This window comes from Tursiops truncatus, chromosome 7, assembly GCF_011762595.2.
Source record: "Tursiops truncatus isolate mTurTru1 chromosome 7, mTurTru1.mat.Y, whole genome shotgun sequence".
NCBI classification, from domain to species: Eukaryota; Metazoa; Chordata; class Mammalia; order Artiodactyla; family Delphinidae; genus Tursiops; species Tursiops truncatus.
In genome coordinates this window covers 71,183,582-71,211,461 of record NC_047040.1, presented here as the reverse complement: position 1 = coordinate 71,211,461, position 27,880 = coordinate 71,183,582, and the positions used below count along the sequence as shown (strand labels likewise).

At 43.3% G+C, this 27,880-nt stretch overlaps 1 protein-coding gene and 1 long non-coding RNA gene across 2 annotated transcripts in view; one reads left to right on the top strand and one right to left on the bottom strand.

Annotated features, from left to right (window-relative positions):
• LOC109547925 (uncharacterized) overlaps window positions 1-4,850 on the top strand; it is a 147,398-nt gene extending 142,548 nt beyond the window's left edge. Inside the window, exon 7 of the long non-coding RNA XR_004527424.2 lies at window positions 634-4,850. This is a non-coding gene — a long non-coding RNA (uncharacterized lncRNA). The remainder of the gene's footprint in view (window positions 1-633) is intronic.
• Window positions 1-27,497, bottom strand: part of PLA2R1 (phospholipase A2 receptor 1) — a 119,968-nt gene extending 92,471 nt beyond the window's left edge. Inside the window, 3 exon segments of the mRNA XM_019923216.3 lie at window positions 9,449-9,622; window positions 12,679-13,062; window positions 27,198-27,497. Coding sequence (XP_019778775.3) covers window positions 9,449-9,622; window positions 12,679-13,062; window positions 27,198-27,312 — 673 coding nt within the window. The 5' untranslated portion in view covers window positions 27,313-27,497.
• Window positions 27,498-27,880: the final 383 nt, after the last annotated feature.

Here is a 27,880-nt window from a genome sequence, read left to right as displayed (position 1 = left end):
AAGCAAACACTGGGAAACCCTGGTTTGAAAGAAATCATTTGAAGCACTTCCCAAGGAGAGCAGGTATGAGTAGCCTTTGGCTACTAGAAGATAGAAGGATGTCAGAAGGGGTGATAGGAGAAGGATGTCAAAAGGAGAGGTCTGGGTATAGGGTACCTACCTCTCATCTACTGCCTTGGGTAAAGATTTGATAATAAGTCCTAATTACCTCCATGATAAGCCACGCCATGATAAGAAAAGGTTCGGAGGACACTTCAGTTGATCTCATTCCCATTTTTGCCAAGAGTTGGTCCTGCCCTTTCAACAGGACATGGATTAAGCTACGTAAAGGCAGCCTTTTGCAGAAATCTTCCTGAATTCTATACATTAAACAGTTAAGATGAGAGGCTTACACGTGATCCTGTCTGGGCTACAAATTACACTTCCCAGTTTTGTTAGATCTCCCCTGGCTTTGTGTTATGTGTGCCAGTTCTTAAGTTTAATCAAAAGGAAACCCCCAGTCAAATGTTTGCAAAAGGTGCCCATATTCTTCTAACAAGGCAATCCATTTGTCATTAAAATTTGGTTGTAACTAAAACATAAGAATTTGTATTTCTATGCCGTCGGACACAAGTCCTCTCTTTGCTTCTCTAGATGGGCTGCGTGTCACTCCATGGATCCGATTTGAAGATTTCATGGTAACAAGTGGAATGAATGTGCCACCCTGGGCCTGGGCACTGTGATGTGTTCTGATCTCCCTTCAGGACCGAAGGCCTAATTTCCCCAGCTGCCAGCAGACACCTCTCAACATGAAGCCTTCTTCAAGGATTGCCTTGGCGGAAGAGGCTCCTTGCCCAATACCACTCTCCCTTCCTAAGTGCAGTCTGCAAACCATGACTGGTCAGTGCAGGGCTATAAGACCCCTCCTCTTACCCCAACTAGGGACAAATCCAGCCTGAGAACTCCTTGTGGGTCAGTGTCGGGAGTCACCAGCCCTGCATCACCGTCCTGTGCAATCCTGCTCTCTTCCCTTCGTTTCCGTGTGTATCGATCCTGAGACTCCTCCCCAGGAGGCCTCCTGCATGCTCATCTTGTCCTCGGAGACTGTTCCCCGGGAACTCCCTTGCCACAGGGTCCCGTCCTGGCCCGGGGCATTTGCGTGTATTTATTCTTAATCCTCTTGCTTATTCATAACTAACTTCTGCTTCTAAGCCACTGAAAATTGTAGGCTGGTACGTTTACTTTTTCTTGAAAAATTCTAGTCTAAGGGATGCCATCAGATTGTTATATTTCTTTGCATCTTTGGTTGTCTTTATATCATCTCTTCTGTCGCTAAATTCTGAGCTCCTTGAAGGAAGCAGCTATGTCCTATATATCTTTTTATTTGTTTATTTATTTTTATTTTTGGCTGCATTGGGTCTTCGTTTCTGTGCGAGGGCTTTCTCCAGTTGTGGCGAGCGGGGGCCACTCTGGTGGCGGTGCGTGGGCCTCTTACTATCGCGGCCTCTCTTGTTGTGGAGCACAGGCTCCGGACGCGCAGGCTCAGTAGTTGTGGCTCATGGGCCCAGTTGCTCCGTGGCATGTGGGATCTTCCCAGACCAGGGCTCAAACCCGTGTCCCCTGCATTGGCAGGCAGACTCTCAACCACTGCGCCATCAGGGAAGCCCATCCTATATATCTTTGCATCTCCTACTGTTTGAAGAAAGATTGCCAAAAATCTTTTGCATGATGGTGATTTTTTTCCCTTTCAAAATACACCTTTCTTCTAATGAACTGAAGTATATTCATGTCAACACCGATTTTATTATAGATTATGACTGAGATGCAGCCATTTCTCCTTCTCTATTAATATGGCTTTTTTGTCATCCCTAAGTATACAGCTTTGTCATTGTCCCAGGTGTATCTTTCCTGCCACTTTAAAAAATGGTTGAATTCTTTTTAAAAACAGAACTCTTATACTATTGAAGCAACTCCAGGCTACAGAGTTACTATTTTTCTCTCTTTGGTCTTTCATACACTTAGCAAATAGTTATTGAATATCTGCTCCCTGAAAAGTGTTTTGTTGGTAAATCTCATGTAAAAGGGATACCAAACCAAGTCAGCACTTTCTGCTGTTCATCCCCAATGCCTTACATGCTCCTTGGTAGGCCTGATCACAGTTGAGATTAAATGACGCATTATGGGATTGCTTATTGATTGTCTGTTTTTCCTGATAAAATTAAGTATCAGGAGAGCAGGTACCATGTTCCAACTTTTTCATGTTATTTCCCAAGCTTACCACCAGAATCTAAAGGCAGTTAGGCAGAGGAGACTATGCTATCAAAGGAAGCTGAGAAGTGGTGGCCACAAAGGAAACAGGAAAACTAGCAGGTGTGGGCCCCAGAAGCCCAAGGAAAGAGATGGTGTCAGTTTGTTACACGTTGTTGAATCTTTCAGTAAGATGAGGACTGAGTCCATTAGTGACTTTATGGAGCACATTCCAACAGAGGGACCCAATCATCTGCCTGCTCCATGCCTGCACCCAACAGATGAGCACTGCCAAGAAAAGTCATCCGATGGATTCATTATCAACCACCCCCAATACTTCCTGGAAACATTACCGGTTTTCCCTAAAAAGCTTGCTCTCCCAGCAGCCACCGTGTTCATTTCACACCTTTCCTGTTGTCCAAACCTCTCACTCTTTCTTCCCCCTCTTCAGAGAAAGTCCACAGCCACTGGACTCGTTTCTCCTCATTTTCCCCATCACTTAATCCATCAACCTTCTTGGACCTGTACTATCCTCTCCTTCTTCCCTCCCATGGAGTTGTCTTTACATCCATAAAAGGTCAGTCTGTCCATCTTTGATCTGGACCCTATTTCCTTCTGCCTTCTGAGAGACCATATTTATTTCACCAATTGTTTCACTTTCCTGCATCCTCAACCTTTCTGTTAGAGCCTTTCCAGAAGCATTCAAAGGTGACCTAGCAGCTCTCATCCTTCAAAAACAAGAAACAAAAAAAATCCCTCCCTTGGCCTCCCCATCGCAGTCTCTACCTTTTCTCTACCCCCATTAATCACATATTTTTATATGTATGCTGTCTCCAATTTCTCATCTCTCATTTACTCTTTAAAAAAAACAATTTCACTGAGATATAATTAACATGCCATATAACTCACCCATTTAAAGTATATAGTTCAATGGTTTTTAGTATATTCAAAGCATTGTGCAACCATCACACAATCAAGTTTAGAACATTTTTGTGGGAACCCAATTCCCATTAGCAGTCACTTACCATTTTTCCCTCAGTCCTCACCCCTACCCCCAGCCCAAGGCAACCACTAAACTAGTGTCTGTCTCTATAGATTTGCTTATTCTGAACATTTCATATAAGTGGAATTATACAGTGTGTGATCTTTTTGTGACTGGCTTCTTTCACTTAGCATAATGTTTCCAATGGTCATCCATGTTGTAGCATGTACCAGTACTTCATTTCTTTACATTGTCCAATAATATCCCATTAAATACTACTGGGTATACTACATGTTATTTATGCATTCATCAATAGGTAGACATTTGGGTTGTTTCTATTTTTTGGCTATTATAAATAACGTTGCTATAAGCATTTGTGTAAAGGTTTTTGTGTAGGTATATGTTTTCATTTCTCCTGGATATATACTTAGGAGTAGAATTAAGGGTCATATGGTAACCCAATGTTTGACCTTTTAAGGAACTGACAGACTGTTTTCCAAAGCAGCTGTATCCTTTTACAATCCTTTCAGCAGTGGATAAGAGTTCCAATTTCTCTATATCCTTGTCAGCATTTGTTATTGTCTGTCTCTTTGATTTTAGCCATCCTGTGGGATGTAAAGTGGTATCTCACTGCAGTTTTTGTTTGAATTTCCCTGATGGCTAATGATACTGAGCATCTTTTCATGTGGTTATTGGCCATTTGTAAATCTATTTTTGGAGAAATGTCTATTCAGACACTTTACCCATTTTTAAATTGGGATTTTTGTCTTTTTATTATTGAGTTATGAGTTCTTTATATATTCTAGATATATGTCCCTTATTAGATATCTGATTTGCAAATTTTTTACCCCATTCCATGGGTTGTCTTTTCACTTTCTTGATTGTGTCCTTTGAAACACAAAAATTTTTGATTTTGATAAAGTTCAACTTATTTATTTTTTTCTTTTGTTGCTTGCATTTTGGTGTCATATCTAAGAATTCATTGCATTTTCAAGATCATGAAGATTTACCCCTATGTATTCTTGTAAGGGTTTTATAGTTTTATCTCTTCCATGTAAGTTTTAAAAATCTATTTTGAGTTAATTTTTTTTATAAGGTGAGAGATAGGAGTTTAATTTTATTATTTTGAATGTGGAATCCAGTTTCCCTGCACCATTTTTTGAAAAGACTATTGTTTCCCCATGGAATTGTCTTGGCATCCTTGTCAAAAATCAGTTAATCATAAGTGTGGCCTCTCAGTTTTATTCCATTTTGACAGTATCACATTGTCTTGATTACAGTCACTTTGCATAAGTTTTGAAAATGAGAAGTATAAGTCCTCCAACTTTGTTCTTCCTTTTCATGATTATTTTGGCTCTTCTGGGTCCTTTGAATTTCCATGTGAATTTTAGGATGAGCCTGTCAATTTCTGCAAAGGAGTCAGCTAGGATTTTGATAAAGATTGCTGTAGTAGTGCCATCTTAGCAATATTAAGTCCTCTGATCACATGAACATGGAATGTCTTTCCATTTATTTAATTTTCTTTAATTTCTTTCAACAATATTTTGTAGTTTTTAGAGAGAAGTTTTTCATGTCTTTCGTTAAATTTTTCCGAAGGATTTTATCCTTTTGGATGTTACAATAAATGGATTTGTTTTCTGTCTGTCTCTTTTTTGATTTGTTTTCTTAATTTAATTTCTGGATTGTTCCTTGCTACAGTATTGAAGTACAATTGATTTTTATATATTGATCTTGTATCCTGTGAATGAGTCTATTTGTTGTAGTAGTTTTTTAGTGGGTTACTTAAAATTTTATGCATACAGGATCATGTCATCTGCAAATAGAGATAGTTTTACAACCCCCTTTCCAATCTGGATGACTTAAATTTTCTTGCCTACTTGCCCAGGCTAGAACATCCAGTACAATGTTGAATAGAGGTGTTGAGAGTGGATAGTCTGTCTTATTCCTGATCTTATGGGGAAGCATCTAGTCTTCTACCATTAAGTATGCTGGCTGTGGGTTTTTCAGAGATGGCCTTTATCAGGTTGAGGACATTCTCTTCTGTTTTTAGTTTAGTTTTGTTTTTTTCATGAAAGGATGTAATGTTTTGTCAAATGTTTTTCTGCACCTATTGAGATAATTGTGTGTCCTTTCTCCTATTTATATAGGTATTACATTAATTGATTTTCAGATTTTCAACCAATCTTACATTCTTGGGATAAGTTCCAGTTGGTCATGGTGTACAATTCTTTTTATATGTTGTTGGATTCTGTTTGCTAGTATTTTGTTGAGGATTTTTGCATGTATATTCATAAGAGATATTAGTCTATAGTTTTCTTTTCTTGTGATGTCTTTAGTTTCAGTACCATGGTAATACTGGCCTCATAAAATGAATTGGGAAGTGTTCCTTCCTTCCTCTTCTGTTTTTCCATTTACTCTTTAACCCACTCAATCTGGTAACTAGAGTATATATCTTGTCAAGGCCATCAATGACCTCCATGTTGCCAGATGCAGCAAACACTTAGTTTCAGACCTTGTCAAATCAGGCCCTTCAGCAGCATTCACTTGAATGTGAACTTCATTAGGGCAGGCACCATGACTTTCATCTTTCACATTTGTGATTATAATCACAGCACCCAGCTGAGTGCTTGGTGCATAGCCAGTGTTCAGTACATATTTGTGGAAAAGAGTAAATGAATGGTTTGTGGAAGTGGAGGTCAGGCATACATCTTCATAGAAGCCAAGAAGAGACAGTGCTCTGAGGAACGAAAGCAAGGTGAGGCGGGGGAGACAATTCTTTTGAGAAGTCTGTCTATGCAGGGGATGAGAGATAGGTATTTTCAGGAGGCTGAAGTGGAGATGAAGGATTTGTATTATTTTAAGATGTTATTTTAAGACGTGAGTAGGTTTAACTGCTAATGAGAAGGATCCATCATTCATCTATGTTAGAGTAGGAGTGTGCACTGGAATCACCTAGAAGGCTTGTTAAAACACAGATTGCTGGGGCTGCACTTCTAGAATGTCTGATATAGGTGTCTGGGATGTGGCTGGTAATTTGCATTTCTAGCAAGTTCTCAGAGAATGCTGATGCTGCTGGAACCACACTTCGAGAAACACTGAGATAGAAGTTGGAGAAGATTGGACGGGAGACTCCAGAGTCCAGATGGCGAGATTTGCCCTAGGTAGGAGGAGGAACACTATTGCACAGGAAGGAGAAAAAGGAGATGGGTGCAAACCCAGGTAGGCTTAAAGGCTTGGGAGCAGGAAGTTGTCAAAACTTCCCTTCTGATGGATCCTGTTCTCTTTGAGAGGTAGGGATTGAGGTCATCTCTTAAGAGTTGGGAAGGAGAATGTAGGGCAGGGTTAGAAGTCAGGTGAGAGTAGAGAGGTTTGTATGACCCTTGCTGGGAGTGAGAGAGCAGCATGACAAGAGACACGTAATAATACTGCTGACAAAGCCGAGGTTGGCGGTCATACATCAATATTGGTACCTATCTGCTCTGTTACCTCATTCAAGTTACTGATAAAAATTGTATCAGGTGAATAAGGTTCCAGGGCAATCAGATCATCCCAGAGGTTGGTACCCTAAAAATATCTCAAACTAACTAAGCCTAACTCTCCAGCTGTGTAAGACACACAACCAGGACGGACATAGTATGACACAGAATTGCCTCTAAACAAACCCAGAAAGATTCTTCTATATCATCCTTGTTCCTGAAGATCTATAGTGACAGATGTTTTATCATATCCCTCCCTGCTAGTGTGTTTTTGTATGTGTTTATTGGCACTAAATTTACATTGTGATCGCTTACAATCGTTTTTAAAAAAGGGCATTATTCTACATTGAGATACTAAAAAATTTCTGTGTAAGGAAGATGAGATACAGAAGTGTGAATCTTTGCTTTAATCTACTCACTCCTCTCTGTTCTGTCCACTCGTTGACCCCATGGAAAGAACTATCTGCTTGCTCAGATTCCAGTCTCCGGCACATCATTTTGACTTAAGTTGGCCACCAGGAACCAAAAGTAACAAGAAAGGAAGAAGACTGGACATGTAATTTAGCACTGCGCAAATAAACATGCTCTCTGGTGGTTGTGGTAGAGGTTAGGAGAGTTGGAATCTGGCAAGCTGTCAAGTGGAGGACGCTTCTGAACTGTAGGAAGCTGAACAAATAGATAGTCTAGGCACTGAAAAGCCCTGGGCACAACTAAACCCAGGCTTCCACCTGGGAAACCATAACTGGCTAAAGTGACAGAGCATGGTGACAGTGCCCTTCAAAGAATCTCAAGGAGAATAGTGTAGTTTAAAACAGTATTAGGGCCATGTGAAATACGTGTTAATCTTATTAGTATTGGTTTCTTTACTTTTAATAATGCCATCTACTGGAGATAGAAATGGAAAGAGAAGATGATGTAAATAATGTGACGTCTGACTCAAGAATCCGAGCAGTGTAGGGATTACATGCACATACACCTCCATACAGACATTCAGATTCAGATAGAGAAGGCTGATGATCTGACAGTCAATAAATGATGAAATACTTTCATGCTGGTTGGTGAAGAGCTGCTGTCCTGAGCTCCTCAAGTGCCCCTTGCTGCCTCAGCATCCCCTCACATTACAGCAGATACGGGGTTAATACCAGCAGTGGGCCTCTGGGACTCCTAACCTCCACATTAAGGTCTCCACTTGGACTGGCCAAGAGCTCATACTAGATTGGTTGCTAAATGTCTTGATATCACCCATGTATATAGATGTATGTTGCGTAGAACTACCTGCATATTATGAATTATCTGATGAAGAATTATCTGCCACAGGATCACCTGGGCCACTTGTCAAAAATGCAAACGCTCACTGCATCTCCGGGACTGGGCAAGGATATATGTTTTAAACTATCCCCCAGGTGATTCTAGAGCATCATGTCAAATATAGTCTGCATTTCCAGGCATGGAGCAAATCTGTCTGTCCTGTATTCCATCTAGAGGCCAAGTTCTTGGAAGAGAGGGTCCTAAGTCCTAACGCTATGCTTAGCTTAGTGCTGTTGACAGATAATAAAGACGTAGGATCATTGATTCAGAAGCACATGCTGAAAGGATAAATTAGGCCTGATGATGATATGATGATGATGATGATGGTAATCCTGGTGAGTACCAGGTACTATGATAAGTGGCTTAGATGCATCATCTAATTGTATCCTCTCAATAACCCGAATAGGTACTGTTATTATCTCCATTTTATAATGAGGAAGCTGAGACTCAGGATCTCATTGTTGGGAAGAAACAGGACTCCAACCTTCGTCTTTCCGATTTCAAAACCTACACTCTTTCTAATTCACTAAGCTGTACTGGCTCTTAGATTAGAAAACAATTCAACAGGCAATTTATAAATCAGATTCTTTGGAGTTAATCTCTTCAGTTTCTTTTTGTTTCCATTTCTTTGTGGCATTTTGTTAACTATGCAGAGGGAAGGTAGGCATGGAAGATGAAGAGATTGCAAAAGCTATATTCTCTGCCTTGCAGAAACCAAGGTGAAGGAAATTGAATACAGAAAGTAGAAGGTATATATAAATAACCCCCAATACTTAAGAACCACTGGCAACCTTTAAGCTAAATGAAAATACAATAAAATAATAAAGTACTAACTGACAAAAAAAAAATTAGAACATTGCAGCTGTCATTGGACCTTGAAAATTGGGTTAAGTAGAGAAAAAGATTTTGAGGTTATAGCTAGAAATCGAGTAACAAGGAAAGGGAATCAAGACAAGAACTCATTGTCGAGTAATAACAAGGGCGACTGTGATTTTAAAAAGATCATCAAGGGCCAGCTGATGCCTGGACGTGACAATGGGCAAAGCAAGCAGTCAGGACATGGAGAAGTTAAGGCAGCTCATAAGAGGGAGTGGATTGGAAGGATAACTGAGCTTTATACACATTCAGGTTTGTTTTGAAGTATGCTTCCTGGAAGCTGGGATTAATGAGATCGCAGAGTATTATAATATGATTCCGGTTAAAGCATCCTTATGTACTGAACTTAATGAGGAATGGCTAATTAACATCTTTCAAACTTAGGGAAAAAAAGGAATATACATCAGAATTGTCTTTTCAAGGCAAAAACAAACACAAAATCAAAGCCTGGATAAATGGAATCAAAGAGCTTATTCAGATTTTAGTAGATCAATCTCAGTGCTTTCCTTTAGATACAAAAACTTTCTAATCATCCTTGACTCCTTCATGACATATGGGGAAGACTAGATTTTATTCTTACTGGGATCTGGGCAAAATCCCCACTTCTCATCTCTTTCGTATCGGCTGGTCGTGGCACACCACAGCAAGTTGTCTTCCCGCCCTTCCCGGGTACATTCATGATACCACTGCCGGTTATACTGGAAGGGAAACATACACGGTGTCCCGTGGGCGTTCCCTTTGATTGTATACAAATCTAGGAGAAAGAAAAGGACAAAGTCAAATAAGTAGTATGTCAGCTTTATCTTTGGAAACTGTCATAAAGTGAATGCATTTTTTATTGACTGAAAATCTACACTGTGCAAGGCCCTCGCTTTACCACAGCGAACCCTCAGGACTTCAGGGTATAGTGTATGGAAAAGTGCAAGGCTGAGTGCTGTGTTCAGGGGAAATGCTGATAAATGGCTTGTTTGTATGTTTATCTCCTTGTTTATTCACTATGGTGCACTGCTACAGTAGCATACATATTTGTGAATGGATGAGAAGAAAAAATTTATCTATTATTATTATTTTTATTTAACTATAGTTGATTTCCAGTATTGTGTTAGTTTCAGGTATACAGCTTCAGATTCTTTTCCATTATTGGTTATTTCAAGATACTGTATGTAGTTGGAGATTTCACTTTAAAATATCTTCCAGTCCCCAAATACATCAGCCATCAGCATCTGAATCTCGAGGTTCATAGGCATTTATTAATTTATTCATTCAGCAGACATCTGTTGAGCATTTAATGTGTCCAGCACTGGGTATATGATGTAATAATGAACAAATGAGTAAAAGTTGGCTTTCATATGGAGCTTCTGTTGTAGTGGGGAGAAAAAAAGAGAAGGCAAATATACAAGTAAACATGTAATTTCAGGTAGTGGTAAGTACCATGAAGAAAAACAAAATACTGTAAGAACAGAATGACTCTGTGTGTGTGTGTGCGTGTGCGTGTGCGTGTGTGTGTGTGTGTGTGTGTGTGTGTGTGTGTGTGTGAAGGGGTAGAGGCACTACTTTTGATAAGGTGGTCAGGGCAGGCCTCTCTGAATAAGAACTGGGGGAAGAGGTTTAAGTCTTTGGAAGAGAGTTCTTGGGGCATAAGGAGCAGCAAGTACCGGGGAGCACGAGGGACCTGCGACAAGAACTGTGAGGGGCGGACGGGGAAGCGCAGGGAGGCCCCGTGTGAGGCAGAACCAGGAAGGCACTGGAGTGTCAGCTCACAGAGGGCCGGTTCTGCCACATCATGGGCTTTGACCTTTACCCTGGAGGCGGTGGGAAGTCATCAGTGGGTTTTGAATGGGAAAGTCACATGATCCGATTTTTAAAGACTCACGGGGTGCACAGTGGCAAACAGAATGTACACAGAGAGAAGACAAAGTGGATGCCCGGCTGGAGGCCCCTGCAGTGGTCTAGGAGAAAGATGGCCCTGCTGAGTGGCCGGCTGGCTGCTCCCTCAGAGTATTTCAATGATCAGTCATCCTTGGCCTTAAGCAGAAAACAACAACTTTTCATAACTCAGCTGGGGCTTTCTATAGTGAGGGAGATCAGGGCCACCCTCAATTAAATCAGTAGGTCCTGGAGCGAAGGGGCTGGCTGTGGAGATTCCCACCCTCTCCCACAGCTGGTGGGGGGCGGGTATTGCCTGAGCTCACTCCACACCACCAGCCCTAGAGGCTGAGGCTGTTAGGAACTACTGGTATACCAGGACACATCCTCTTGTTTCCTTCCTCTGCCTTCTACTCAGTCTTCCTCTGCATGCATCGTGAGCGTGGGCATATGGCTAAAATGTTAACCTGGAACAACATGCCAAGTTCTTCCTTAGAACTGTAGATTATTCAGTGTGCTGGTATGCAGCACTTGCTTTATTGTAGTGAGTCCTGAGAATGGCTTGCCCTTGGCTGTCTCTCTTTACTCATTTCTCGCAGGTACGGGAGAAAGTCTTGCTTTAGGTCTTGGTAGCTCCTTGCTCTGTTTCCTATAATTCTTAGAAATAGAAGCTCTTAGTAAGCCATAATTCTACAGAGCACCATGAGGGCAGGGACCACACCTGTCTTGTTGGCCTTTGTAAATCAGATGCCCGGCACAGAAACAGTCAGTGTTCAATGGATGCGTGATGGACGGTGAATGGGTGGATGAATGAATGAAGAGAGCTACAAAACAAAACCTGACAAACAGGTTTGAGGTTTCAGAATTTCAGAACTAAGCTGCTTTCTTTCTCTGTTTAAAAATACCAAATATCACAGAACTATGGAAAATGAAAACACCTCCCCCTACCTGCCACCAAAACCATGCTTTCCTACTCCCCGGCACACATCAAATAACCCCTGACAATAGTCTGCCTTTAAATGCCTTGTAACACAGGACTTCCCTGGCGGTCCAGTGGTTAAGACTTCGCCTTCCAATGCAGGGGGTGTGGGTTTGATCCCTGGTCGGGGAGCTAAGATTCCACAGGCCTCGGGGCCAAAAAACCAAAACATGAGACAGAAGCAATATTGTGACAAATTCAATAAAGACTTTAAAAATGGTCCATGTCAAAAATCTTTTAAAAAATAAATTAAATAAATAAATGCCTTGTAACATGACCACCACACGGATGCCAGCCAGGCCTTAGGAGGCACTGAGGTGCCCTGCAGACACATTCCATACATGGGACAAAGTTTCTACAATAAAAGAAATATTGACGGGAGAGGCTCTTATTTTCATCCTGAAAGTCTAACTTCAAAAAATCTTTTCCTTCTATTTTTATTTTCTTTCCCCCTCGTCCTCCTGTTCTTTCTCCTTTCCATTGATTCCCAAAGTTATTGAAATGTTTTCTCCTCTAATACCTTTAAATTCGCAGTTCTGTTTCTTTAGCAGAATTTAGCAAGCCCATTCCAAGACTCCAGTGATCCTTTTTTTTTTTGGCGGTACGCGGGCCTCTCAATGTTGCGGCCTCTCCCGTTGCGGAGCACAGGCTCCGGATGCGCGCAGGCTCAGCGGCCATGGCTCACGGGCCCAGCCGCTCCACGGCATGTGGGATCTTCCCGGACCGGGGCACGAATCCGTGTCCCCCGCATCGGCAGGTGGACTCCCAACCACTGCGCCACCAGGGAAGCCCCCTCCAGTGATCCTTTTACAATAAGCGAGTAAGCAACTAAATTGTATTTAGCAGAAGTGCCTGGAGGTTCTAGGTGCTGTGCACCTCTTTCATATATTTTACAAATCTTTACTTATGGGCAAACTTGCTAAACATATCACTTCATGCGTACTTTGGTTGAAATTCTTTTTTACCTTTGTGCAGATATTCACAAATGCCTCCACCGCCTGACATATAGGAAACCCACTTATGAAGATATTTCCAGGAGGCCACAAGCGTGTTGTCGTGCTTCACCTGGACCATGTACTGGAGCGGGCCGGTGATCATCTTCCTGTTACAGCGCCACTTCAAGGAGATGTGGGTGGAATCACACTCGTATATGCTCAGTGGCTGCTCTGGATTAGACACATTCAGGCCCAGGCAGCCGCTGCCTCCGATGTTAAAGAGGCGGTGGTTTGAAACCCACTTCCACAGCATGTACTTGTTGGGTGGTTTGCAACTCTCCAGGGTCAGTGTAGATTTACCGGCTTGAATGCATTTCTCGAGGTTCTCACTTTGGATAATGAAGATCCCTTTATCTGAAACAGCAAAATAGAAGATATGGTATACAATCTTCATATATAATTAACCAGTGTCCGGAGGATCCCAGTGTGCATGTCTGAGCTGTGATATGTCACACTGACAGCTGTCGCAAACAGATCTGAAGTTGATGTGTGGGGTCCACCACAGGGGCTTGATTTGCACAAAACAAAGGAGTTTCTTGGGAAGCATACATGGACTTATTAGAGCTAATGGAAAACCTCTGGTCTAAGACAGCATTGGCCCTCCAGTAACAAGGGATGCTTGTGAATTCACTCCAGAATGGTACTGATAGAAAAGGAGCTCGCCACAACTGAAAAGAGAGTGGGGACTGGTGATAATACTCAGCGCTGCAAGGGAGAGACATTGGGTGCCCAGAGGCATGGTGACACTTTGGTTTTCTTCAGACAAGTGCCTGAATGTTAGGAATATGGCAGCTGAATCAAGAGCCACTGAAATGAAAATTTCCACCATCACATTTCAGTAGAAAACCTAAAGGATAGAAGTCAAGGGCTGCTTTGTGTCTTGATATAAGACGCAATGCTGGTGAGAAAAAATGCTTCTCCACATTTGTTTTCTGTGCCGGGTCCATCAGGTGTGGAAGGATGGGGACATACGCTGTGGGGATGGACTCTTCCTGGGAGCACCCTTGTTGGGCAACAGCAGACAGATGTCCAGGACACTAGGTGAGGCCCCTCACCTAGGTACATGAGAGGTTGCAAGAGCACTGTGACAGGATTGAAACCACACAGGCCACGTGGGAATGTGGAGGAAGGAGGCATTTTGTGATATACCCCTGAGCCTCTAATCTTTGGGAGCCAGAAGAAGAGATTTGGGTGAGTTTCCTTTGGAAAAGCTGGCAGGGCCCAGCCAGGACTTAGTGGTATCTACCTGCCCACTACCTGACTTTACCTCAAGTCGCTGGCCTGGAAGGCATCTATTACACAACAGTTATGAACATGTCCTCCCACAGGGTTTTTGAAGGTGGAAATCATGTCTGACTTCTTTTATCCAAGTTCAGAGTGTCCTGAGCACATCGTGCAAGTTCAGTAAATGTTTGATGTTGATTAAACACGCCAGCAGCTGCTGCTGACTTAGGCTCATGGTTGCTGGGTTACTCAGCGCAGACTGTCTGGTCAGGTCCAAGAGCTCTTTTGTTCTCCTATTCACTAGGCTCTGCTCTCACATCTTACTTCCTGTCCATTCTTCAAAAATCTAAAGGGACATTATCAGGTTCCCTTAAAACGGCTGTGATTTGGGGCCAGGCGTGTGCGGTGGCAGGGGCATAGTGGACACAGGCAGAGCCTTCTAGAGGTTGGGAACACTGCAGAATGAGCGTCCTCATGCACTGGAATGTTTCATTTTGGTAAAAGTTCTTTTTGTTCTTCTAAAGTTGCTCAGGCCAAGAAGAACTGATTTACAATAACCAAAATCGCTTAAGACACTGTTGAAAAAAGATTGTCAATGTATTAATGGAAGCTATACTTCATGTAATAATTGATAACCTTATTTATAACCCTATATTTGAGGAGTTGAAATAGTTGTCAGAAAAATTGCTTTGATCACCATACATCAGAACAAAAGAGAAAGGAGTGGGGGCAGGGGGCAGAGAATGAACTGTTTTAGGGAGATTTCATTTAGATCAGGAAATTTGTTTTCCTAATGAAGCCCATGTCTGTGTAGTTATTAGTATAGTCATTCAAGATCAAATCTACCTCTCGCCAATGCAGTGTGGACTCTGATAATTATTAACCTTCTCTCCAGCTCTCCTATTCACCTTTTCATGCCTGGGTAGAATGTTAACCTTAATTTCTGTTGTAATCTACTAATAACTTTCTAGCTAGCCCAGAGTCCCATTAATTTTTCACTAAAGGATAATTATTTTACTATAATTGTTCTGTACTTTAGCTTCTATCTAATATATATGTTCAAATATATCCAGCTCTGCAACTCACTGGCTGTACCATAGCCCTCTGTGCCTCAGTTCCTACACCTAAGATAGGTGGGTAGACTACCTGGCTGGTGGGTGAGAGCTCAGGAATCAGGCAGATCCACCACAGACCAGACTTGTAACTTTGGGCAAATTTCTCGATCTCTGTGAGCCTTGCCTTTCCTCTTTGAACTAGGAATATGTGTGATACTCACCTCATAGGGATGTTAAGCGTATTCCATTAAATAACCCTTGCAAAGCACAACATGCACTACCATGGCACGGGAAGAACTCAGTAAATGTGAGTTGCTGTTATTATTGTCATTACCATCTTTCTGGCTTCCTGATTCTTAGTCTGCAGATCCAGCCGTAGGTCTGGTTGAACACCTGTAGAGTACTAATTTGAGCATACCCCCAAAGACTTGTAACATGAGCACGAAAGCTCATTCTTACTTTAGATTCTGCAGCACATAGTAGGTGTAGACTTTTTAGTTTTAAACAATCCAGAAATACCATGCTATCACCTTTCATGGAGGAAAAATATTCCTCAAATAACCAGGTGACAAAATTTTTGTCTCATTTGTTCAAATACATGTGAGATTATGAATTGAGTCTTCATCTATTCATCTTCCACACTGTCAACCTGTAAAGTCTATGCTGCAGCTCTCTTACAAGAAAGACAGAAATGCTTGATGTTAACCAGCAGTGTATGGTTGGGTAAATGAGTGGTCTGTAAGTAAATGGACATGGAAATTATAAATCACTAAAATTTGAGATGAATAAATAGTGTTTTAAAATGTCCAAATTATTAAGTGTTAAGAGAAAAGGAGTGGTAGAATCAGAGCTTTTGTAGTTCTACCACTGGTCATAAAAACACCTTTCCAAAGCAGAAGATATTAGACAAACTTAATTCCCTGCTGCTCAGTTTTAGGGTGCTATCATATTTCTAAGCCCAGCTGCCTTTAGGATGTGTCTTTGGAAAAGTTCCTCAGAATGTATCATAAACAAGTAGCTCTGACTTACCAATAACAATAAACATGCCATCACCAAAAGAATAATATGTCACACTAAGCTAAAAAACGGCCCAATCCCATTTTCCCATTAAGCTATAATAGAATCTGGTCCTAGCACCATTAATCTCCATAAATTCACTGAAGAGAAAACAACTGTTTTCAAAGAGACTATGAGGAAACCCAATATAGGTATCAATATTCAGATTATCATTATATGTGCATATGAGTCATCTCTAACAAAAACATAAGATGAAAATAAGCCACCAATCCTTAGTGTCTGTAGACAGATTTCAAAAAGGATGAAGATCAAATGTGGGAGGAATCAAGATTGATTATATATGTCAAGGACATCAGTTCTGCTTGAACACTGATTAAGTGATTAATGAAGTACTGCCAGAATTACTAAATCTCTTTGCAGTAAAATGCTATTATACTTCCCTTAATAATTGTAAGTTTAGGAGGAGAAAAAGGATTGATTTACTAGAAGTAACTTATAAACTGATTTTCATCCTTAAAAAATAAAATAAAATCCATAGAAGATAGGGGTGCTACTTTCTACTTCTGAGTTCCTTTCAAGACAAGATGATTTTAGATCCACCCTTTGGCCTCACAAGGTCACATGTATTTCTAAGGAATGGAAGGAGAATTTCTTTATTCATTTATTTATTTATTCATTCATTGAACAAGCATTCACTGGTTGCTGACTATGTGGAAGGCACTGTGTAGGGTACCAGAGATAGAGGAATCATTTATCTAAATATCTGTTCTTTAAAACGATATCTATTCGTTCTGGAATCATGGGAAGTCTCCTAGTTAATGAAAAGAAGGGAGTTCCATCAGTTCCAAAGTAAACGTTGTAACTGCACTTAAAATAAGCCCTTAAAAACAAGGGATGAAAGATAAGAAAAAGAAAATAGACTAGAATTTAAAACACTTGACTGGATCTTCAAGTGATGTCATGTGTGAGGTGGATACGGCACCTCAGTGTCATCAGACCTTTCTAGGTGGAGTGTGTGTGTGTGTGTGTGTGTGTGTGCACGTACTGGCCCATTTTCCAGGGAGGAGACAGCAGAAGAGCACTGGAAGGAACATGGACACGGCACAGGAGACTCCCTACCCATACACCCAGAACCATGAACTTCAGCTCTGGATGGGACTGTAAAGCTCATTTAACTGAATCATTCTTATACATTTCTTTTTCCAAATCCATTTTTTTCTTAAAAGTTTTATATTGATATACTTAGTGAAAACCATATAGGTCTAACTCTATTTACATCCATTCATTTATAACCTAGAAAGCAGAAAATGAGCTGCTGTAGATTGTTGCCAAATAATTTGAAGTGGGAGACTTGAAATTTCAAACAAACATTAATTGAGCACCTATTACGGTGGTGTGTTAGGAGCCCTGCAGATAGAAGGATATATGTGCCATAGTGTTTGCCCTCAAGGAACTGATGTTCTCCCTGGGAGTACATCATGAAGTGTACAGGAAGAGCTATAACTTAATGCCAAAATACATATTGACGTAAGAGGTATAAGCACAATAAGGTGGAAGGCAGGAGTTAGAAGGGGTCCCTTTGGCCTAGAAGATCAGAGAAATCAATCAATCAGTCACTCTCTCACAAGAACACACACACACACTTTCATTCAACAAACATTTGATAGGGACCTAATATTTGTTGCACATGGAGGTACATGGGTGAACTAGACCAGCATGGGTGCCTGTCCTCATTACAGAGGGAGAGTTCAGGTAGTGCAGGAGGTATAGACAGAAAGGTGAAGGGTTGGGTCAGGGGGCACTGTGGACAGAGCAAAAGTCATCAAAGCTCAGAGGTGATGAAAATAATTAGCTCTAGAGTGATGTGTACCTCACTCTCTAAAAGTGTTTGGTGGTTGTAGAATATAAAGTTGGAAAGAGGTGGTTTGGGGCCATTTTATGAAAAGCTTAAATTTTATTCAAAAATGTGTATATTATTCAGATAAAGGGAATTTTTGGAACAAGAGAAGGCATGACTGAGGCTGTGGTGTGGAAGATGAATCAGGGTGGTAAATCATTCGATAAAAACATTTATTGAGCATTTTTATGTCCCCAGCATGGTTTTAGGAGAGTAGAGGTATGAGACAAATGTCCAAGTTCCTGCCCTGGAGGAGTTCTCACTTAGCTGGGTTGAGACAGCCCACGTGCAGAATGGAGAACAGTCTGAAGGCTATTGCTTTGATCCGGCAAGAGAGACAGAGGTGTCAGTTCAACTGGTGGTGATGAGAAAGGAAGGGAATTGTTAGACTCTAGTCACTAGAGAGAGAATTCAAAGAGGGAAGAAATGACAGGATTTGGTATTCGATAGAATGGGAGGATTCTGGAAAAGGTAGTTGCAATGACTTGTTTTCTGGCTTCAGGAATCTGATACACTGTCAGATGCCGGCCAATCCCTAAGATACCATGAGGTTGGAGTCTAAAGCCTAGGGCTGCGATTAGAGTCGGAAGAGTGCCAACTGGGGATCCCTGCAGGAAGTTCCTCTTGAGGCCCTTCCATTTCATGCTCAGCACCCCTTCTGATCACTTCCACCCACCTTTTAGTGTCCCCTTATACTTTAAACAGCTCCTCTTAGAACTGGCTGAGGTATGAAGTGTTACATAAATAAGATATGATTTGAAATGTTAAGCCTTGGTGAGATGTATGTTCTTTTGATTAAAAAAAAACAACAACACTTGAAACAAACAATGAAACAATTCCTAAAGAAATCCTCTTTCTATGGTGGATTTTAGGCAATCAAAGGGTTTTCTCGTGTTTAATAAATAACACCATGACGGTGGCACCTAATCCAACCGACATATAAACCGGCCTCTGGGCCCTTCCATGTTATGGGAACTGGAAGGAAACGCTCAAATGCATGGTTCACGGCAAGTGCAATGTTTAAGACAAGCTTCCTAATAGGAAGCCCACAGCTTGCCAACTGCACTCCAATTTCAATCTCCTACTCCATTCTCCTGGGTTTAAACCTCTTCTACTCCATCTACCCACACAGCTGGTGCTGGGCTCACGCATTTCCTTCCCCGGAGCATCTCTTGAATCTGTCCAGTTCCTTGCTCTTCTGACAGTATCTCAGTTTCGGCATGGAAAGGGTCCAGGAAGTATGGGGAGGGCATCTCTGCCCTGAAACCAATCTAAAGTTGAGCAGCTTTTCTCTTGAGATTTATCGACATTTTCCAGCTACACAAATTCAGGTTTGTCCTGTCCAGTGACTCCGATTCAGATTTGATTGTTTTCCTTACTTAGATTACTCTGTAGCAGGAAGGGATGCTGTGTGGGGCTGAATCAAGTCCCGTTCATGGCTGAACGATGCAGAGAAGCTGGATTCTTAATATGACTTTCCAAACCAATAAGCAAGGAATTTCTGACGTTTGCAGTATGCAGCATGTGCATTGTACTTGAAAGGACAGAACAAAGTGAAAAGTGTGTTCTCTCCTCCTTGGCCATCTCTGCATGAATACTTGCATTTTTATCCCAGATCATCTGAGATTTGGTGTTTATCTCTTGACAATCTGACAGCACTTAACAAAGCCCGTGGCTTCCTATCAATTGATTTCTATAATCAACTAAAAAGTTAAGTATGTTTTAAAATATGCCCTTGTCCTGTCTCAGAACCTCTTCTCTTTCCCTGCCCTAGCATTGTCCTTGACTTTGAGCCTTCTTTATTCTCCTGCAGCTTCTGAACCTGGATAATCACCACCTCCACAGGCCCGTGGGACCCCTCTTGCTAAATCTTTTTACATGTTCTCTTCTCTTTTCTTTCTAATCTCCCAAAATCGTCACTCCAAGTTCCACGAGGCATACAATACTTTCTCACATGCAGGAAAAATTAAACCTGGCTTAATCTGCTCCACCGGGCTCTAGTTTTGTCAGGATTCAAATTGCCTGTCACCAACCCCTGTGTGAAGTAGATTAACCCTTCCAGACTGTTCTCGCCACTCTGCCACTCTCATTCCCTCCCCACCTCCCCTTTCGTCCATCACATTTAGCGGTAGATCTCCTGACCTCTGCAGAAAATCTTCTCTCTTTCAAAGTTCTTCACTGTGTCTCTGTATCTTACCAGTGAATTTTTAAACTGAGTTGAAAACATTTTTCTTCCTTTTAGCTTTTAGTCTATTCCTCCATCATTTTTGTCTTTATTTAACTGGAAAGTATCTAACAGACATTCAGACATTGCTGGTGTAAAACTCATTATTTACAGCAGCTCTGTTAACACCTTATAGACTGTGCTGAAAATATACCATCTCAGTCACCAGGGAGTCTTGCTACAGAAGACCATGTTATGGCAAGAAACAATAAGACAGAACATTGTTAAACTTCCCTCAACATGCCTTCGTGTGGAAGCCCTGGGGGATATGATTCAAAGACTGGGTCACCAAAACAAAAGCAGAAAACAACTCAGCTAACAACCAAACAACCCTGGAAATGACGTGAGGTTATTGAAAGCAGAAGTGTTTACACTGAGCTATCCATCTTATCTGCTTTGAGAATATACTCACTTAAGAAAAATATGTATTTACTTAAGTGGGAGACAGAAGTGAAAACACAACCAAGAGACTTCCCTGGTGATCCAGTGGTTAAGACTCTGCACTCCCAATGCAGGGCGCCCAGGCTCTATCCCTGGTCAGGGAACTAGATCCCGTATGCCGCGTACTAGAGCCTGTGTGCCGCAACTGGAACTCCTGCACATGGCAATGAAGATCCAGCATGCCGCAACTAGGACCCGGTGCAGCCAAATAAATAAATAAATATTTAAAAAAAAGAAAGAAAGAAAAAGAAAACACAACCAAATCCAACTCTTAATGGTAGATATATTGTTAGTCCTTGTACTTGTTTGCTAAGGCTGCCATCACAAAGTACCACAAACTGAGTGGCTTAAACAGAAATCTGTTATCTCACAGATCTGGAGATTACAAGTCAAAATTCAAGGTGTCGGCTGGGTTGGCTCCTTGGAGGCCTGTGAGGGAAAGATCTGTTCCAGGCCCCTTTCCTTGGCTTGTAGACGGCTGTCTTCACCTTGTGTCTCTTCATATCATCTACTCTCTATGCGTATTTCTGTGTCCAAATTTTCCCTTCTTAGGTGGACGTCAGTCATATTAAATTAGGGCCCACACTAATCACCTCATTGTAATTTGATTACATCCGAAAAGACCCTGTCTCCAAATGAGGCCTCATTCTGAGGTATTTGGGGGGTTATGAATTCAACATCTTAATTTTGAGGGGGACACAATTCAACTCATAACAGCCCCGTGCTTCTTATTCAGCTACGTAATTCACAGAGCCCAGAGTAAAATGAAAATGTAGGGCCCTGGAGGGGACAGGGAAGTCCAGTCAATCTTCACTTCCCGTGGGCCTGTGAGGGGTTGCAACCTCCGTGGCAGAAAGCTCTGGGAACACACTCAGTACCTGGACTGGAGACAGGTGATAGGTCCCCACTCAGTCCCCACGGAACATGCAATGGTGCTGCCAACCCGGTGGGGACAGCAGCCTTGTCCTGCCCCCAGATACCACTGGCCGTCCACTCCCAGGCTCTGGGCCTCCAGTTTCCCAGCCCCAAGGCAACCTGGTTGCCATGGTGGACGGAGCACAGGAGTATGGACGGGGAGGCTGAAAACCCACCCAAGGAAAATGGGGAGGTGACGTGAGGAGGGACTGAGATTTACTGGAGGCTTTAATCTCTTGGTCTGTGCTCCATTGTCCCACAAGATTTCATACCCAAAGAACAAATTCAGAAATAAAAATTACTAAGGGGCTTCCCTGGTGGCACAGTGGTTGAGAATCCGCCTGCCTATGCAGGGGACACGGGTTTGTGCCCCGGTCCGGGAAGATCCCACATGCCGCGGAGCGGCTGGGCCTGTGAGCCATGGCCGCTGAGCCTGTGTGTCTGGAGCCTGTGCTCCGCAACGGGAGAGGCCAAAACAGTGAGAGGCCCGTATACCAAAAAAAAAAAAAAAAGAAAAAATTACTAAGAATTCCAAGATCCCAAACCACAGAGCATTCAACCCCAAGGGCAAGGCCCTGCTGAGCATGGAGCCCTACGAGACAGTTCTGGTCACACGCCCATAAAGACTGCCCTGTTAACTGGCCAAGGCTAACACTGTGGAAAAAAGACCTTGGCAAACCACAGAGCACTTCTTTTAGGGCAGAACTGCTTGAGGTTGAGAGTATCTGCCTTAGTTTCTCCATCTGCACAATGGGCTTAATTAATTATAGTGCTGTCCTCATAGGATCTTGATAAGGACTACCTCAGTCACTACGACCCCTTTATAAATGTTTGTAAGAGAAAAACAGATCTTAACTTTGGACATGGGTAGTGAAAAATAGCAGCAAAATAAGACCAATGTTTATAGTTAAATAATTACTTTGAATTTCCTGTTTATATTTTCATAACCGAAAAGGAAATTTCTCAAGAGCGTGATGCAAAAAGCCAGAAATAATGAAATATTTTCATTAGCATATTTCTTTGGAGCTGTTGTAGTCTAGAAAGTATAGTCAGTTAGAAAGTCATGTGGCCCCGCATGAAAGCAGAAAACTCTTGTCTGTTTTGTTTAGCTCTGTATCACAGAACCCAGTTTAGAGGAATTCTCATAAAATTCCTCCATTTTTTTTGAATGACTTTATAAAATATTCTACCCTAAGTGACTCACTGTAGTGTTTATAAGGTGTTCTTGGGTTTCTTTCTTTTATGAACTGTAATATTTCTTTTCACTCTGATCAATTAAAAAATATAATTTATGTTCCTAGCTTTGTTTTGGAACATCTCCTAAAAGGCTTTCAAGGATAATTTCTAAAAGAAGATGGAGACAAGGGTCTATAAATGTCTCAAATACATTACTTTGATAGATTATATGAAGATTCATCACATAGGGATGAGTTCAGAAGAGGCAGAACAAAGAATTGTTTCTTCAGAAACCCTGATATAAATAAGCAAACTCTTAGCTCAAGGAAGGGAAGCTGAGGGGACAACGAAACTCTGTATGGCTCAACCTTTCTGGTAATTGGCGTGGAACCCACATGGTGTAGTATCAGTTACTGTGACAACCAATAATAGGAAAAGAGGTTAGGAGCTAATGAGAAAGAGTAAAAAGGACCAGAAAAATTGGAAGTCTATGCTGACTCTCAAAGGCTCATGAGGAAAGAAGCCAGTCAGAGAAAATGGGATGAGAAAAGTATAAAGTGGAAGAGTTTCTGAAAGATGATGAATGGAGATGGAAGAAACAGAGTCTGAGGGTTGGAGTGATTGACGGCCAGGCAGGGCAGCTAAACCAGGAGCTGATCATGCTTTTACTTAAATTCCAAATCCCCAGATTAGGAGAATGGCTCATTGCCCAGGGATATATAAATTGCCTAGAAAAAAATCAATGGCTTTGCACATTTCGGCTTTGTGAAAATATTTACTCCTACATGTGGAAGCACAGGTTTGGAAAAGGAGGAGTTGAAGAGAGCAAGAGGCTGGCCTCCTGTTCCTCCTGTCACAAGATCAAGTCACATGCTCCCAGCAAACAGCGGGATAAGAATGAGCTATTTTATCAGGTCGCAAGGCTACACAGGGGTCCTCTGCATTAGTGCCTGTGGATCCGGTTCACATCCCTACTCTACAAGCTCCTGTAGGTGCAAGTTACTCAACCTGTCTTCACCTGCGAAGGAAGGGTATGAACTAATAGCACCCAGCTGGCTGTGGTGAGGGGCATTTTGACCTTTGTATTAGAAATGGGAGCTAAGGGGAAAATCTCAGGGTCACGACTCCTTCCCACTGCTGCCTCCAGGGGGTGGCTCTCACCACCCTCTTTCAGAAACCTCTCCTTCGTGGCACCCTCTCTTCATTGCTCCGTACCGAGCGCACCGCCCTGAACCTCTTCCTCACATTCACTACGTGACTCCAGCAAACACTCCATTGGCCTCCCCACCCCAAGGCCTTTCACTCCCAACACTCTGGCCTGGTGTTTTCTTCAGTGCAGGCTGTGGCCCATTAATGCATCATGAAGTCAAAATAGAGTGGAACATTACAAAGCAAAATAGAGTAGAACAGAGTAGAAAAGTAGCAGCACATCGTATCAGGTAAGGGCGTTTTTTAATGAAACTTTTGTTTCAGACGTATATGTCTGTACTGCTCTGGACACTCGGTTCCTTGACCCCCTCTGCTCCGAGGACCTTCTTTCACTTGTTCTCGTTTTAGTGACCACTTCTGCAGCAATACCTTGGACCTGGTCACTACTGAGAATGGACCCGCCTCCAAAATCCATTATTTCCATTGTATAATCACTACCCTTCCTGTTCTGCCGTCTCTCTCATCTCCTTACTTTCACCCTCACTTCCCTTGGTCATTGGCCATTCAAAAGAGCCTACCTTGACCGTCTCTGAGGACTGACACAGCCATGGGCTCCCTCCACCCCTGCTGCTGGGAAGCTGAGTGCTGTAGAGGAAGCTCTCTTACTATGTTGGTTGGGGCCATTTCACATTTATAATTTTCAGCCCTCAACGTCGCTTCAAAATTCTTTTACTTGCCCCCAGTTCATTTCCTTTAGCAACCTCCACAGAGACTATGCCCACTTTTCCCCAGGATGCCCTGTCCCCTTCCTTGATCTCCCCTCTACCCTCCCAGTATCTGGGGTACTTGAATGAAATGATCAAGTTTTAGCACTTGCTAGAATGAAGGGCTCAGATTTCAGAACCACAATGAGGTCCCTTGCTATAGCAACTCGAGGTAGGAGAGAGGCTGCAGATATGCCATGTACAGTGCTGTGCACAGGGAAGTAATTGTTACAGGGCTGTCAACACGTCAAGATGGTCTGGACTGGCCAGAGGAAGAGGGCACCGTGGTGATACTGAAACAAAAGGACAATCCTTGGGTAAGTACTATTATTAGTTCCCTTTTTACATATGAGGAAACTGAGGCACAGAGAGCTTAAGTAACTTGCCCAAGGTCACACAGCTGATAAATGGTAGAGCCAGGATTTGAGCCCAGACAATCTGGTTCCAGGGCCCATGAACTTAACTACTATATGACACTGTATCTACTGATTTTTTAATACAAATTTATTGGTAAATGACTGAAAAGTCAGCACAATACTATCCATCGTCTGCCTCTCAAGGCTGGGATGCATATAATAAATAAGAGATCAATCAGTAACACATATCAAAGAAATTTTCAGATGATAAACACTATATGTATAATCTGCCTTGTATTACTACCTATCCCTTATTAGTGGATGTGAAACTGACATAGGTGCATATTTTCTCCTGGTTGCTCTGGGGATGCCAATCATGGCTAAGAGTAAGTTAATGTAGTCCAGTGAACACAGGGGCAAACGTAGGAGCCCAAACACAGCTAAAAAACACTGCTGTATTTCAGCTTCTACATCTGAAAAATGGATGGCTGGACTAGACAATGTCTCAGGTCCCTTCTAACGCTAAGATTTTGTTTTTCCATCTTTGGACAAACAGGAAAAACCTGATTTTAAACCCATCTAGATTATACTTGAAATTCCACTGATGTGAGTGCTTGGAGTCAAGGAGGGGAGCCTGTGTGAGGACTGGAGCAGTCAATGTCACACAGTCTCTGTGCTCTTCAGAAATTAGGAGCAGCATTTTCACATCTGAAGAATCTCTATGCCAACTATGTCAAATGCCTTCAGATTTGCAAACTGTCACCTGGAGTGGACAGGAGGTAGTGGATGATTCTAACGTCATAGTGTCCTTGACTATTAAAAAGAAGGCACTGATTAGCAACTACCTCAGCCGGGATTTGGATCTGCTACATATAGAAGCGATTAGCCCATGCGTGCTAATCCTGGCTCAGAGGAACACCAGCGCATTCTCTCTGTGTGGCTAGGTTCCAGCTTCTGTCCTCCCGGCTGCTGCCCTCTTCTAGATAGACATTTAGTGCCCAGGCAAGACCCACATTTTAAAATGTAAAGAAATAAGCGTGGCACAGCGACTGTTTGTGAAGACAGTCACAGGGGGTCACAGGCGCCTCTGCAGGAGCATTTTTATTGAAATGACAAAGGAGGTAAGAGGACTCTGACCTTCGGCCACTTTAGAATAAGAATTGCTCAACCTGTCCCCGGTAAAGCCTCCTAGGAATGCTAGAGAATACAGTCCAGAGAAGATTACCTCCAAAATGTACACATAATATGTTGAGAGGGGAAAAAAATAAACACAGACATTGGTGACATGTTTTACTCCTTCTGTCCAAGCTCATCCCCAAAGGCTGAGAGTATGGAGGCTGCCTGGAGGCTCCTCCTGGTTTATTTAGCTTCTCCCAACCTCTTTCCTCCCTTCACACATGGGCTTGCACTTTTGCACGCTGGCTCCTTTGCCTCAGAGGCAGCCCATACAGTTATTTACGAAAACGGTGATCTCTCTTTCTGTCTCTGTCCATAGCCCTTTATGAATTTTATGTACAGTAGGTGCTCGATAAATGTTTGATCCATTGATCCCGTGTACACGTGTATATGGCCATGGTAACTCCGCAGGAACTCTCCACTCGCCGGCCTGCCGCGCGCCTTGCAAAGGATCCCATTTTACCCTCAGTGGTCCTATGTCTGTCACAGGCCCCATTTTTCAAAGGGGAGAAACTGAAGAGCAAAGAGGGTAACTTGCTCCAGCTCACAAGTTCATTGGGGCCACAGGGGCTCCTCTTCCCTATCTGGTCTGAGAAGCGTTAACAGAGAAGATTGTTTTCTTTCCCGAAGGGGCAGAGAGGAGAAGCCAGGCTGGGGCCACTCCGCAGGTGGCAGCGTACACCCAGAGCGCTTGCTTTGGGAGGGGACAAAATGGGACATCTTTTTGCCGTCATGTATCCCAGAGATGGTCCTCCCAAATACACCGCTCTAGGAAAGTTTACATTCGAAACATCTCCTACCCTCCTACGTGCAGCTTGCGCCGGGCCGCAGCCGAGTCAAACCGCCTGCGAGCCGAGGCCCCGCCCCACGCCGCGCCCCCGACCGAAGCCTGGAGGAAGCGGGGCGGGGGAGGGGGTGCAGGGCCTGTCCCGGTGCAGGACTAGCCCATCCGCAGGGCTTTCTCCGGACAGCAGAGACGCGGGCCACCGTATAATCCTGGCCACCCTCGCCCGCCCCAGCTTCGCCCCTTCCTCCTCTTGCCCACCCCCGCCCCCGACGTGCCCATCTGGTCCCTCTGGGCCGGGGGACACTCACCCTGCCACTCGAGAAGCCGCTCGGGGGTGAGTGCCACCGCCGCGCCCTCGGCGGAGCCCGCCGGCACCGCCAGCAGCAGCGGCAGCAGCGGTGGCAGCAGCGACAGCAGCGCCATCGCTAACCACTGGGCTCGCCGGACACTGCGCCCGGCCCTGCGGTGGGCGAGGCGGGACCGCAGCCTCCTCCGCGCTCCACCCCTCCCCCAGGCCTCGCCACCCCTGCGTCCCGGAGATCCACTCCGTCACCGTCACCCCTGTCGCCACAGTGTGCGGACACTCGGGGTTATGGGCTGGAAGGCGGAAAAGTCCAGGAGATTTTCCCCGCCCTACCCACTCCGGCTTGGAGCGGGAGGGAGCAAGAGGGGGTGGACCATCTGCCCATCCCAGAAATTCCTGCCTTTGGGGTGGGGAGAGAGGAGGGGTGAGGCTGCCCCGTGCACGCGCCTCCTGCTTCCAGCCTTCTCTCTCCTTCTTGCGGAGGCCAAATAGGAGTTGGGGGTGAGCGAGTTGAGAATCTCTGGGACGGGAAGTCTGACATCTGGGTTTGCAAGCCACCCGGATTATGGTAAACGCTGCGGGTTTGGCAGCAGGCAGCTTAGAGGAAACCGAGCTGCTCCGTGGACCCAGGCGCGCTGGGAGCGCTCTGGACCTCCTCTCCCCTGGAATGTGGAGCCCAGAGATCCC